Source organism: Lathamus discolor, chromosome 2 (genome assembly GCF_037157495.1).
Source record: "Lathamus discolor isolate bLatDis1 chromosome 2, bLatDis1.hap1, whole genome shotgun sequence".
Classification (NCBI taxonomy): Eukaryota; Metazoa; Chordata; class Aves; order Psittaciformes; family Psittacidae; genus Lathamus; species Lathamus discolor.
The window spans coordinates 127,035,112-127,050,687 of NC_088885.1; the positions used below are offsets into that span (position 1 = coordinate 127,035,112).

At 38.6% G+C, this 15,576-nt stretch overlaps 1 protein-coding gene across 1 annotated transcript in view; it reads left to right on the plus strand.

The window, feature by feature from the left end:
* The window catches only part of KCNB2 (potassium voltage-gated channel subfamily B member 2), a 197,538-nt gene that overhangs the window by 11,721 nt on the left and 170,241 nt on the right, over positions 1-15,576 (plus strand). The window contains exon 2 of the mRNA XM_065668430.1: positions 4,013-4,697. Coding sequence (XP_065524502.1) covers positions 4,119-4,697 — 579 coding nt within the window. The 5' untranslated portion in view covers positions 4,013-4,118. The remainder of the gene's footprint in view (positions 1-4,012; positions 4,698-15,576) is intronic.

Genomic DNA, 15,576 nt, shown 5'->3' on the forward strand with positions numbered 1-15,576 from the left:
CTAAATAACATCAGAGGCCAAATAGTAGAGGAGAAAGAGGAAAAGAAATGGAAAAAAAAATTACCCTTTCACTCAAAGCAGAAGGCATGGGGAGAATCACCACCATTAAAAGCTGTACACATACAGTGTGAGGGAAGACAACCTTTGTTCTGGCTTTCCCTAGCTTTTTGAGTAGTAGCCTTTGCAGTTTTAACTTTTACTTAATGCAAAGAATTGGCTTTGATTCAGAAGAGTTTTATTCATTATTACACGGTATTTTCCTACAAAGTAATTGTATTGTTGCAAGGGGTTCATCTGGAGTTGCTTTTATGTATTTGTGGTTAGAATTTGTGTTTCTCCACTGATTGCTAAGCAGTGCTGATGAGTAGCAGACTGGCTCTGCTTGCCTGCTGAGGGAGAGTCACAGTTCTCACTAGCCCATGGTGGACAAAGTGCATGGTGGAGATACACACAGACAAAAGATTAAGGCAATAAATTAGACTGAAAAATATTTTAAGCCTTCTTAGGGCAAGAATTCCAGTGTCCTGGGTTAACTTCTATGATTCTATGATTCTAAGTGCAGTAGCTAAAATCTAGAAAGCTTATTTAATGAAATTTAAAGGTAACCTCACTTGCATCATTTTGTTATAAAGAAAGATCTGTGTGAAATTTATAATGTGGATTATAAAGTTAATGCTTGGTAGTTAAAGGAGAGGCTGTTGATTATATTTTTGTTAAAGGCACAGTTAAATACATTTACTGAATACTCAAATACTCAATCTCTGTAGTCCAGGCTTGGGAAAAAGCTGTGCAGGAAGAAATTTGTATAAAGTATCATCAGAAAACAAAGCAAGGTGTGATGAAAGGCACTTAGGGAGCAAACCAAAGATTTTTTATAATTTTTATGGGTTTTTTTAAGTTATGTAGTCCCTTACTTGTATGTATTTCAATGAAAGGAGCTTGAAAAGCAGAAATAGCCCTCATGTTTTAAGATTCTTCATTTGGGAAAATGCTTTCTTTTCTCTTGATCTTTTCAGAGTGCTATATGTTGTGAATGCTGGTTCATCCCTTATTACATACCTACATATACAGCACCTTGGATCCAGTCTTCTCAACACTAAACTTAGTGGTTTTCCACTGCTGACTTCAGTATGACCACAGTTAACCAGGGTTTTTAAAGCTTTTCAGGAAAGCCACATTTCCTCAAGTAGGAAGATGAAACCAATAATTACGCTGACAAATCAGAAAATGTTTTATCAGCTTTAGACCAGTCTTGGTGACACTATAATTTCACATTGTTTAGCAAATCTCTGTGGTAACTACACTGCACAAAAGCTAAACTAATGCATAGTCTTGCCTATCTTTAGTTTTTGTAATCAGAAAAGCAAATGAGGATATGGTTAACCGAAGATTAATCAGATTGAGTGCTTGATTTCTGCTGTGTTTTACTCAGTATTTCTAATGTTAGGGTATGCATATTAATTAAAAACAAGAAGTCGTCCCTGAGATTCAGTGCTGAATAAATCAGAGAACCTCCGTAGAAACTGCCTGAAGACTTGACTGATTTCATGGAGAATGACAGAACCTCTCTACGAATTTCTTAAATTGTTGGGGTTTGTTATGTAAGACATCCTTTAAAGGAGAAACATCATTGTACATTAAAGTCTAAAAGGATTTTTTCAAAAAGGATTGTAAATGCTTCCTCTGTGCAGAAATATCCTCTCATAACTGCTTAGTGCTTATGTGGTTGTCTCCTCAGAAGACTGATCAATGCATCACAGACCACTAGGAGGCGCTTTAGTAAGACTCTGCGAAGACTTGAGTCCCCCCTTTATCAGAAGTCCCCCCATCAACCCTTCCATCAAAGGCAATAGAAAGAGGGTAAAACCAGAAAAAAATCAGCCTAAGGTGAAGACTTAAAAAAGCAAAACTCAAACCAAACACAACAGAAAGGAATATATATTATGTAAACCTACTGATGTCGGGGCTTTGATTTTGATGTGACATTTATCTTTGCAAGTGAAGTTATCAGCTTATCTTTTTCATGAATGAAGGTAAATGTTACAGGCTTAAACCCTTATGTAAATAGATACAGAGGTGCTCTGGGTTCCGCTGGGAGATCAGGAGGGAGCTTCACAGTGCAGTGCTGGAGGCAGGATGGAAATAGGCAGAATATTTTAGCTCTAGTGATTTTTTTAAGTAGGTTAGCTTGGCAGTGAAACTGCTAACATGCTGCTCTATCAGGCTGCTGCCATCATAGGGGTTAGTAGACAGTGAGTTATCAATCAAGCAAAAAATAATAATAAAATAGTCTAACTGTAAATATTACTCTGATGGGTAATTTCCCTTTTCTCTGATGTTTCTGGACATGGAAGTCTGTTAATACTTGTATGATACATGGCTGAGCCTTATTGTTATGTTAGCTGTTGGTAAAGGAACTTCTAGAGTTTAGATATAATGAGGTTTAGTAATTTTCCACTAGGAACGTAGTCCACACAGTCATACGCATTTCAGATGACATGCTGAAATAGTTCTTTGCTTTTCCCGATACTTTTAGTAATTATTCTAGATCCTTGCTTTTCTGGCAGGGATCTGGTCTTTGCGACCTTCTAATTCCCTTTCAAATTTCCACCTTTTTTCATGGTGAGTTTGTACTCATCTGTTCTTGTGCCATCATGGTCCTTTAGTACAAATGGTTCTTCTCCCTCCCTGGTGTTTACCTCTGATACATTTAACAATCCCTTCCATCACAACCTTCCTGCTTACTCTGCAAAGAGGATCAAATTCTTGTTCACATCAGATGCTTTTTAAAAGCTGGAGTTATTTCACAAAAAACAAACCACCACCACCACGACACCCCCCCCCCCCCCCGCACCAAACAAAACAAAACAAACAAAGCAAAAAAAAAAAAAAAAAAAAAAAAAGAAAAAGGAAAAAAACCAAACCCCAAACTGTTGCATTGTTGATTTGGAGAGAATGGGAGGAGGAGATGTCAACTTAGGGAAGTTACTAAGGAGGACTTTCCTACCTTGGAAGATATGCTTCTCTAAGCATTATTAATATTCTTCCTTTTGGGGCAATTATTTAAGCACTGTATCAGATAATTATTTACTCTAGTAGAAACAATGGGTGGGTTTCCTTCCTGTTTGATACTGATGCTCCAGTTGTGGTGATGTACAGTTTCACTTCAGAGTTCACTGAAGCACTAGGCACAATGAGTGAGGATGCACGTCTGGATTATTAAAACTGAGATTGTTGGTTCCTGTCATGCAATCTTGTCCCTGCAGCAACTTAACAGGTGAACAAGTGGGGTGCAAGGAGCCTTTCTGAGGAGCCAAGGAATGGTATGCACAGTCCTTGCCTATATAACTTGTATTACTGGTCAGTTGGCTTCAGAAGATTTAGGATTCTTTTAACCTATTTGTAAAGAAATCAGGACTGTCTAGCGCTAGAAAATTTAACTTGTCTGGATGGCAATTGAATTGTTTGGTGAGTAATGTTTAGCCATGAAATAATACAGCAAATCAAGATTTGAGTTGGGGGAGGGAAGGAAGCAGTTTAGTTTCACAGGAGATTTTGATATGCTCTAATTGTTTTACTCAGTTTCAGTATCTCCCAAATTTGAGATTTTCATTGAATGGAAAGGTTGCCCGTCTCACTTTTCCCTTATGGTTATCCCTTCAATCTTTCCATTAGCACACCTCACGAGCTAGTTGGTAAGTATTCAGATTAACCTAATATGGCTGCATCAGAAACTGATTAAACAAACCAACAAAAGAACAAGATCTCTGTACATACTGTCACTGTTGATTTTTATGAATGCGGAAATGCCAGTGAATTTTTTCCTTTGCTTAAACATAGTGCTCTTAACTGTTCCAGTTGTTCCAGTGGTTCTGTATACTACCACAAAAGAGTCTCACTATACAGAAAGCAAATTACCATCATTAAATTTTCATCTGCATATGAAAGCGTGGAAGGAGAGAGACAGAGATTGGGGAATATATTGTACATTCTGATTCTTTGTCTTTTTTAGCTTCAGGGATGGAGCTGTCTGTCTGAAGAGGACTCTGCCCAAATACCTGTAGTCTCCAAGCTCATTCTCCTAAAGACTCTGGTGTCACAACTGCACCTTTTTCAGAATGGCTGAGAAGGCCCCACCCGGGATCAACAAAAAGTCTTCAAGGTCAACCCTTTCTCTGCCTCCAGAACCAGTGGAGATCATTAGGAGCAAAGCCTGCTCGCGGAGAGTTAAAATAAACGTCGGTGGGCTCAACCATGAAGTGCTGTGGAGGACTTTGGACAGACTTCCAAGGACACGATTAGGAAAGCTCAGAGACTGCAATACTCACGAATCTCTGCTGGAAGTATGTGATGACTATAATCTAAATGAAAATGAATATTTTTTTGATCGACACCCAGGGGCTTTTACTTCCATTTTGAATTTCTACAGGACAGGGAAACTACATATGATGGAAGAAATGTGTGCTCTTTCTTTTGGCCAGGAGCTTGATTACTGGGGGATTGATGAGATATATTTAGAATCTTGCTGCCAGGCAAGATACCATCAAAAGAAAGAGCAGATGAATGAGGAGCTGAGGAGAGAGGCCGAAACAATGCGGGAGAGAGAAGGGGAAGAGTTTGATAATACCTGCTGCCCAGAGAAGAGGAAGAAGCTCTGGGACTTGCTGGAGAAACCCAACTCATCTGTGGCAGCAAAGGTAGGATAAACAGTAGGCTTAATGCAAAGACAGTAGAAAATGTTTTTGTGAACCATGTATCTGCACGGAGGAATCAACAACTTTCACTAATATAATACGAGAAAAGAGGAATCTAAAAGTCTATATAACATCAAGTGAATACACCCAAATCTGTCCTAAAACCCACTGAAATCCACAGAAGGAATCCTGTTGACTTCAGTTGATTTTAGGCAACTGCTACACTTTACTTTTGCTGTCTTATAACAGAAACATCTGTGTGATTGTTAATGGACTGTATATTAAATACTTTGATGAAAATACAGCTAAAGGAAACTCTACTTTTTTGTTAAAAAAAAAAGCATTTGGTTATGAGAAATATACAGTTCGGTATTGCTACTTGTCATGTTACAGGCATTGCTTAGGTCTGGTACCAGTGCCTTCTAAGGTGTGCTGGATAGGTTGTCTGACATTAGTGTCAACAGCTGCTGCCTGGCATGGTTTTTTACACTGGGCAAGAACTGCAGTATTTTTTCTCTTATACTGTATGTTTGCAATCAAGAATTAAGAGTGCTCTGTAAAAAATTACCAAAATACAAAAGCATGTGTATACACATATATATAGTATTTATATACATGTATGAATGTATATGTATATAAAAATATCTGTTGTAACATACATATATATACAAATATACATGCATACATATATATATGTAGAATTTTCATAACTTCAGGCAGAAATGAGGAAACATTCTGATGAAGCCTAGCTCCAATATTGCTATCTTCAAATAGGCAAGCTGGCAAAAGTCTTACTCATGCAGTGGAACAGTTTACCTTTGTTAGGGACACAGGACTGCACACATGGATGTTGGTATTGCTATTTAAAAGAGATTTTCTTGCTTTTTGAGGAACTTCATTGTTGTATTTGTGATGTGATGTACTATTTGATGTGAAGTAAATTGTGGAAGTATGTCTCCAGTTCGAACCACTGAAAGTGAAAACGTTGTTAAGCTTAACTGTGGCATTATTTTCTTCTGTTGTTGATTTGTTATTGGATGCAACCCTGTTGGACTAAGGTAAGTATTAAAATAACATGGTGGAATGGACAAAAAACAGAATCCTGGCAAAGATTTCTCTTGTAATAGCAACTTCTGTAATCAAGGTGAAATACACTTTGTTTTTTTTTTAAATTATATTTTTCATTGTGGCCTGCTGTTTAAACAAGGACTTTTGTAAAAAAAAATATTTATCATGCAAGGATATGAGGTTCAGAACTGGAATAAAAGCTTATAGGAGAAAAGAGAAAAGAAGGTATTCAGAATATTTTAAAAACTATATGAATACATTTTCTGCTTCTGAGATACATATTCTGGGCCATATGTTCCTCTCCAGGAGAAGGAGCAGAGGGAAAGCAGATGGGTGTAAGTTGTGCCAAAAAGGGTTCAGGGAGGCCGTGTCACACACCGTGATCCCCTGGTACAAGCTAGCATCCATCAGCAGCCGCAGCACTGCTATGACACAGCTGCTACACAGCCTGCAGGAGTCAGGGACCAGCTTCTCAGTCCTGCACAGCTTAAAACATCACGGATGAGGTCTCTAACAGACCTCTCCTCCTCCTGGATGCGGGAGGAACCCCTTGTGGAGCCATGTGGCTGGGACATGCTGTGTGTGAGCTGGGAGATATCCCTGCTGTAGGCGCTGCCTCAGTTACCTCCCACACCATACCTGGCAGGCAGATTTGAGGGGAGAGAAAACCCAAGTGTTAGCTTGTGGTATCTTTGGGGTTTTTTTTACCATAGAAAAGAAGCCAATTACCTAGACATCTTCAGATACATGCTTAATTAGTGTTTCCCTAAGACTAGCTAGTAGGCAACACAGTAAGATGGACCAGATGAAAAGGGCAAAACTGAAATACAGGTTCCTAGGTTCTTTGCCTATGACTCACTTTTTTTTTTTCTTTTTTTTTTTTTTGTGGATAAATGTAGAAATATAGCACAGTTAAACTTGCATGAGTGCTTGCCATTGACCAAACCCTTCTCATGACTTAACAGTGCCCCGTCATGGTTTTGATTGAAAGGAGTCAGGCCAACTCTGAGCTTTTAAGAAAATCCCGCTTTGGCCATTGAGGCCAGATTTCTCCTCAGGGTTCGCAGATGGAAGTGGCCATTTCTTTCATTTCCCAAGATGCCTAAATGCTTACTTTATACCTTTTTTATTTCCCTTTTCGCTTGTCTACTGGTTTGATTGCATGTTATAGTTTTATGCATTCTTGCTACGGGGAGTTTCACATTGCATTTGTATACATGTTACAATGATTTTCATTGTTTCAGTTGCCTCCTGTCTAAATTGATGCCATTTGATGTGGTTTCTGTGATTGTAGCAGCTGGAAGTCACCATATTACATGTACCTGGTTTCTCTTTTTAGTGACCCTCAGTCTATAAATATGTATTTTGGGCCAAAATTATAGTCAGATACATCCGTGGCATCTCAAGAACATCTGTAGAAACTTGGCTGAATGGCATAAGAGACAGCAAAAAACTCAGTGCATTCAGACTTAGAGAACATAAGCAAACAAGCGGAGCTGCATGTAAAACAAGATACGCTAGAATCAGTTGCATGTACTTCCAAAGAGTCTGGAGCCATCACAGGCTGTATTAGGCTCTGTGGCAAGGTTTTAACTGAAGTGTTTGGGTAATATCACTTTCAGATTTCTTATCTTTTGTTCCATTATGTGGTGAGTTGCTAGTTTGTCCTGAAACAAGAGGCAGAACCATCTTCTCTCCTCTGCTGGACTAGAAAGGATGGTGGGATTTTGACAGTGGGTACTTGAAAACAAATTGAGGGAATATTGCTATGAAGTTTCAAATTCAAACATTTGTTCCATTTCGAACTTCTGTGGAAGGAGACTATGTCAGTATGCATAGCTATCCTGTAGATGTCTGTTCAATCATTCATAGTTTGTGTAGCACCTAAGCAGTTGATGGAAACAGCTTGCTTTTAATCCCTTTCATATAAAAGATTAGGAATGTGAGATAAATGCTCGGATGTGGTTTTGATATGTGGCTATGTCTTGCCACTCCTCTACTAAGATCCCTTCTAGGTCTGATTCGAAGCTTACTGAATTAAGGGGGTGTCCACTTTGGATTAGGCATCTCAGGACAAATCCTGCTCCTTTCAAGGTCAACAAAGGTTCACCATTGACTTCACTCACAGCAAGGTGACATACAACAAGGTGAGAGTGTATAAGCAGCAGGTATTTTATAATAAATAATTGTAAAATGCCTGTGACAATAAATAGAAGAGAGCGATAAGGATGTTTGGCAAGAAATTAACATTATAGTTGCCTAGTAAAAAAAGGAATATTATGGTCAAGTCCTGTTGAACAATACAGGCACACTTTACTATGAGTTGTTTTTTTTTTACTTTTAGTAAGTGCAGATATGCAAACTCATCTCTGTCAGACAAATATTCTGCATCTCAGAGAAGTCCCAAAGCCTGGTCCCCGCTCCACAGAGTTTTGCAAGAGTATGGCATTATTTAATTCACAGTAACATCTGAGCCTTTCAGCCAGGCATTTATTTATACTTATTGTGTAACCAGTATTTTGTGAAAGCTACCCTTTAAAAATGTTATTATACTAATGCACAGTGAAGCTAAACCAGAACAAAGAAATACTTTGAAACTTTATGGCAAAGAGGTCTGAAGCAGAATCGATCTTCTCCAGAGCAGGGTCATGGTACATATGTTTTTCTCCAGAAAAGTCTTGTCTTTCACCTTCTGGGAAATAAAAAAGTCATCATTTGGTCTTCTAATTACAGTTGATGGACCTATAACAGCTCCCTTAGAGCAGCAGCAGATCTGACTAACTTATCAGTAGTGTGAAAGTCCTCAGCATATAGCAGAATGAGCATTGATTTGAGTGGATGTGAATTGACTCAGCACCTTGCTGAATTGGGATATTAAGGATGAACCTAGCTAAGCTGATGCCTTTTTAACTACATCTGTCCTATACTGTTCTGTGCAGTGCACTTAAAATCAGAGGGGCCTGACTTCGGAATGACTGTCAATCAAATTAAACCATAAATTTAGTGTTTCTTTCAAAGTTTTAATGCATGAGCTCTTCCTTTCCATCTTGTTTATAGAATACAAGAGCCTAGTTATTTTCTCGCACTTGTTTTTTATTGCTAAAACTTATTTAGATTAAATCCTAAATAAATATGGAATGTTTCTAATGCAGATGATTTACTATACATACAATGTGAATGAAGTCAGAAGTAAGTGGAATATCTGGAAGAAATGGAGAGCCTATGTGTGCCTAAAGATACTGGATAATGACTCAATCACCTTTAATCTACAAGAGTATTTTAAGTACCTTACGGTAATGTTATCAATAAATATAACTCAGATTTTCCATTTGGTATTTCATATCACAGGTTGGGCTTTGGCTTAAACTAGAGTGTAATAGCTTGGGATTGATTCTACAGGTCTTTCTTGTGCAAGACATTCTTTCTCACATTAAGAGTTTCCTTAAACCTCAGTGTGACTATTACCTGATCAAGCATAAAAGGTAGTATAAGTAAGTTAAGTCATTAAAAAAATTACTAGTCAGTCGCCCTCTGTCCTTGATTTTTGCAAACCCCTGTTGATGCACATACACAGAAGTGTGAAATATTGGCCTTTGTGGCTTTGCAGCATGGGGTTTGCTTTCTTTAAAGTTACATGAAGCCTGATGGGATTGAAAGTGTTCTCTCTTAATTCTGTTTGTTTCACTGCATGGCTCATTTGTCCTTGTATTATTTTGTCGAATACTTTTTTCTTGTGGTTTGTTTTCTGGGTTTTTTGCTTTGCATTACTGACTGTGACATGAGTATTCCTCCTTTGTGAAAAGCACACTAATTTATCAGCTGTGGATTGTGGCTTACAGAAGGTATAATTACCCCCAAGCCTGACTGGAAATTGTGTAGTTGGTGTGCTGCATTCAGTAACTAATCCCCTAGGTGAAAAAACATCCTTTGGTAAAGAAAAAAAAGAAAAAAAAAGGAAGGAAAAAAAAAAGGCAAGAAAAAAAAAAAAGGCAGCATGAGAGAAGAGATTCAGGCCACTGATACTTATGTAGCTACCAGGTGCATTATGGCTAGGCTTGCTACAATGACTTGAGAAGAGAGGCACACCGATTGTTCATTAGGTGCCTGATTCTGATTTTCTGTAAGTCTGTTTTATATATAATTCACACTGATGCTTCTGCCTCTTTAGAATTTGTAGAGCACCATAAGAGTCATCTTGGGGTAAGCGCAAATTGGCAGAGTCAGCACTTCATATCACCGAATCATAGAATGGTTTGGTTTGGAAAGAACCATAGAATCGTAGAATCATAGAATAGTTAAGGTTGGAAAAGACCTTAAGATCATCTAGTTCCAACCCCCCTGCAACGGGCAGGGACACCTCACACTAAAACATGTTACCCAAGGCTCTGTCCAACCTGGCCTTGAACCTTAAAGATCTTCTAGTTCCAGCCCCCCTCCCATTTCAGTATTTCTTTGCAAGTACTTATAAATTATCTCCTAGATTGTCACACAGTGTTCATTCAGGGTGAACCTTAATGATACACTGCTGGTTCTTTTTGGATTAAAGGTCACATCACATGTTCAGAGGACTTTAGAAGAACTTTTAGCTGGTTGGTTGCATTGCAAACGAGAGCCACCACATAAGAAAAGTGTCTATCAACAGCTGAATGTTTGCACTTGGAGTGTTCAAGTGATCAAGTGAAATAAATACTTTTTGTTGTATTTTCATCCTTTTTTATATGAACAAAACACATATATTCTCTTCTCAGTTTAGGTTTACATCTTGTGTGCCATCCTGACTTTATTAATATTTCTTCCTGCAAAAGCTTATATTCTGTGTGCCTTCTCACCTAACTGTAGACCAAAGATGAAGATGACTGAGAATTAAGACTATCTCTTTTTAAAGTATGAGGAATAACTTTTGTACTATTTTAATTACCGCAAGTTGTTGTATTGTACATAATATACCTCAGAGCATGATAACAATCATTGAAGATGAGTGGTGTTTTCTAGCTGATGTGGGGGTTGAACTTCTGTTTGATCTCTGGTTTCAACTGACTTTTTTGACGAATCCTGTTATGAGCATTCATCTGAATGTACTACCAGGAATGTTATAGTTTGCATCATCATTTCCAATAATTTAAAGACATTTGTGTGCTGAAACTAAGTTATGGTAAAGCAGAGAGGATGGTCACTGGTAATAAATGCCTGTCTTCATCTAACTTTTGTTTCTGGCCAGGACACTTACTGCCATTCTTTGCTTTTAAGATGAAGTTATTTTTTGTGCCAAGCCAGAAAGTCAGTCGATGTAACTGTAAAACAAAGAGATTATGTTTGATCCTAGTCATTCATATTTAATAACTAAAGTGTTTTAATGTCTTGAAAGAGAAGTGAATATATTGTTTTTTCAATAGAAGTTATATCAAGGAACACAGTAGATTGGCAGTAGTTAATTGATTTTAAGAGCTTGTGTATGCTCACTGCTAAGTTGGTCATTAAAAGATTTTTTACCTTTTCTATGCTTCTTACATGAAGTATCATGTAACTCATGATTCAGCATGTTCGGTCAGCCTAAGTATTATGGGAATGGAGCTACAATCTGTCTTGTTCTGGGGATGTTTAATACCTCAGTTATCGCCAGGTTCCTTCCAGGCCTGAGAAATTATCTGTGATGTGCTGTCTGAAAGGCCTTGCTGTAAACTTATTAAAAGAAGCTACTAAAAATTTCTATTGGAGTAAGATGATCAAAATGTCTTTTGAACTGACCTGCTTATTATTTACACTTAATTATCAGGAAATCAGATGCTGAAATTTTGGAAGCAGTGCCAGTGGCAAAGATACCATGACTTGTATTCAAGCAATCTATCACTGGCTTCAAGCACTGGCCAAGGAATATCCCATTCACTGCATGAACAGCAGGAAGAGATCTTTCCTTCCTGGAGCTGTCAGAAGGGGCTTCGCTGACTCTGGTTTTATGGATACATTAAGGAAATTTAAAGAGGATTCATGATGAATCTTGCTAAAGGGGGAAAAAAGCAAGAATAATTATTTTAAAAATGGGAAAATTGATTCTCCATGTTTGGAAACAATATATAATTGGTAATTTTTTGCAAAACAAAATTTCAAAGTAAAGACTAGAGTGTGCCTGCACTTGTGACGCCGTTCACAGAGTCACACAGTACCTCTTGCACATAGAAATGTGCTAGGATTTAGAATATACGAGATTACAGCGCATTACCAGCAGGTACAATCTGCGTGAGAATAGCTGTCCTTTGCCACAATAGTGAGCAGCATTTTGATTTACCTCAGCTGCATGTGTCCTTAAGTTAGGAGAACAGTTTAACTCTACAATGACTCATTTTTTTTACAGCTGCTCATGTCCCTTTTTTAATAGCTGTAACAACGAATTCAGTATAGAGCAGCATCAGTTTCGTATACCTTTTAAAACATGTACTCCGGTATTTCGGGTTAGGGTGGTAATGTTTTGTGCATTACAGCATGCCCCTCAGTAACGTCAGAGGCATCTCGCAAGCTGGATTTTCAGCTGTGACATGTCACTTAAGCTGTGTCATGCCTGAGTGGACAGACCAGGGTGTTATGCCTTTCCCTTCACCCAGAGGCAGATCATATGTCCTAAAAATGTTGCATTTCCGTTCCGTGTTTTCAGAAGCAGCTGCCAGTGCATTGTCTTCTCTCATGTAGGATATTTGGAAACAATCAGATGTCAGGGACATGCACTAATAAATTAAATGATGTTAAGGTGATGTTATTTGAAGGATTATCCAGAGCAGATCTGTTGGAAGCACAGGACTGCCCTGACTGGCTGGGTGAACAGGCTCCATCTTGCTTTTGTAAAGCTGAGAGCAAAACTAATCTATATGATAACCCACAAACTGGCCTTTCTGTTTGAGTCTCTGATTTTGTTGCCATATGTAGAACAGCAAAAACTGCTCCCAAGTGTCCAGGAAGCTAAACAGATTTCTGCATGTTACTTATTTCAGAAAAAACCTGTGGTGTTTATTATAACATATGGCAGACTCATGAGTTTTCTATTTGATGAAGATATGTGAAAATTTGACACATAGCACTGAACCCCACGTCCTTTGAGGGAATACTGAAAACAAGCATGTGACACTGGCACAGCTGTTTCAAAGTGACTTTGAGATCAAAAAAGTATCCCAGTAGAGTCTTTTTATGAAGCCACCATAGTCCGCTCTTTACATGCCTTGGCAACTCTGTCTTTGAGGATGCATGCAATAAGGCTAGGTTTTCAGGTGGGGATATGTAAGTGTATATCCATTTAAATGTACTTGATTTGTAGAAGTTGGGACCCAGACAACACCCTACGTTTGAAGTTGTTTGGTTAAGTACACAGTATCCTTTCCACATGAATGTTACGGAATTATGAGTGAGGGAATACCTGTACTCCACATACCATAAATGAGACAGGTCTTCAAGTGTTTTTGAGCAACAATAGAAAGAGGCAAGTTGTCTTTGAAAAGCACACTTAGGCACTGTGATCATTAAGTCTACATATTAACAAAGTAGTTCTTACTTCCAAAAAGTCTGTATGGGATTGTTGGAGCTTCTAGCCAGGCATATCCTATGTGTAAGTATATGTAATATTGACAGCTGAGCCTTTTTTTTTTTTAACACAATATTGAGCAATGAGAAGATGTGTGACATGGTGCAAGCAATCAGAACATTGGTTTTGTCTCAGTACTTAAGTGCCCACAAACTGCCTGATTCATGTTCGCTGCATTTTCAAGTCATCTTGTAGCTACTTGTTATAAATATTCATAGAGGATTTCTTTTAAAATATAGGGAAAAGTAAGAGCCAGAACACAGGATGCAAACCTGAAGTCTGAGTTCTCTGAGGCTCAGGTTCATTCCTGTCTGAGAACCTTTTATGCTTGCAGTTTATGGGAGATGGTATTGTGTTCTTCTAAGCTCCTGCCTAAACACTGACACTTCACTGGAGTAATAAAAAAGCCTTTAGGATTATCTGTGTTTTTCTGTTCTAGCCTCTAAAAGGCAAGTTAAATGAAAGTCCTAATGGAGCAAGGTTCTTCAGAACACAGCTCTTAAAGGGAAATCTTTTCTCTCCAGGCAGTAATGAGGTTCAATGCAGAATGCCAGGGAGCATTTGTTACCCAAAGCTTGGTGTCTTCACTCATCTTTAATTGGGTTCCTCCTGATGTAACCACAAGGGTTAGGCATTGCTTTAAATAGCTGAGGTATGGCACACGCCAGCTCTATCCCAAGGACCGCCAAGTGGCAGTGACAGTTTTGGGTGTAACTGGCCACCTGCAGAATGCCCCATTGGAAGGCGTGGCTGCTGGTTTGTTTTGGAACAGTCCATCTTGCTTTGGTTTAATGTATTGTATGGTCTTTCTGGTGAACTCCTGAGATGGTGCCATTTCTTTGTCCTCAGGTTTCTGTGACAGACCACAGCACGGTAATCTCTTTTTGGATTGCTTACTGAAGGCTCCCCGGGTGATCTGTCTGTTCTGCTTTACTGATGCCTCTACCATCGTGTTTGGCTTTGGGGGAGGTTTTTTCTGGGGAACAGTCGACATTGGTAAATTAAAGTAGTTAAGGTTTTGCAGACTGCAAGATCATCTAGAAGTGTTACAGGCTTGTTCTGAGAAGAACTGGGAACTCATTTCCATTTCTGTTATTTGCACAAAGTCTTTATATTTCATATATTATCTTTTAAAAATATTGATACAAATTCTTTTGTGGAGTTAAATGCCACTTGAAAAAAAGTCACAAAAGTATCTTGGTCTGTGTTCTATGTGTGCGTGCATGGAAATATATTTTGTGACATTATAGCGCAGAAAAACTTGGTTAATGCCCCTGAATTCTGTTGAAACATTGACTTCAAAGCACTTTAGACCATTCCTACCATCATTTAGCACAAAAAAGCAAAACATCTAATATGAAAGAGCACACAGGTATGAGGCCAGGCCTGTTTGACTGAACCTTACAGACTTCTTTAGAATTGAAGGAGGAGGGACAAGTGACTTAGACATAATTTAGAGCTGAGGCCGTAAATTCGGGAATTACCTGATCAGAAGCCTCTTCTGTACCTCACGCCAGCATGGCACAGTTTAGTCTGACAGTGCATTAGGTAATTGCAGAAATGTTAAGCCCTTAAAATACTGTGGCAGGAATTATAACTAGCCACTTCTGCATCTCCAATTCAGATGGCTGGAAACACACTTAAAGCTCTAGGGGTGGGTAGGCCATGCTCATGAATCCAAAATGAGGACCAAAAGCCTGGAGTAATTTTGAAATGTTTCTACTGTTTTCCCCTGTGCCCTGGCAGAACATTTAATAACCCTTCACACTAAGCACAGGTGGCTTCTCATGCCTTTGCTTTGGCCCATGACCTGCTTATGGCCAGCATTTTTGTTTTCATCTTATGATTCAACATTTTCCATGTCGTTCTACAGTCTGTTACCTAACTGCAGGTCTGTGCAGTGCAATTTGCTGTATTTGAGAGTGTTTAGCTGAGGTCCAGAGAATAAGGCACGAGGCTGAATGTCCTGTGGATCACCTTGATGAGCAGCCTGTGTGTTGGGAAGAAAGAGGATGGTTCTCCAGACGGGATGAGAAATCTAGATTGGTGTTCACATACTTCAATAAAGGATACATGAAGGCTGGAAGCTGAAGACAGAAGGATGCTGTGTTTTCATGCTTGAGTGAAGTTCATTATAAAAGACATTTTAATCAGAGGGGGAATGGAGAGAGAGAGAGGAGCGAGTGGTTAAATCATTTACATTTGTCATGGTTCTGTTTGGCCATTTTAAGTGGGAAAATTCAGTCCAGT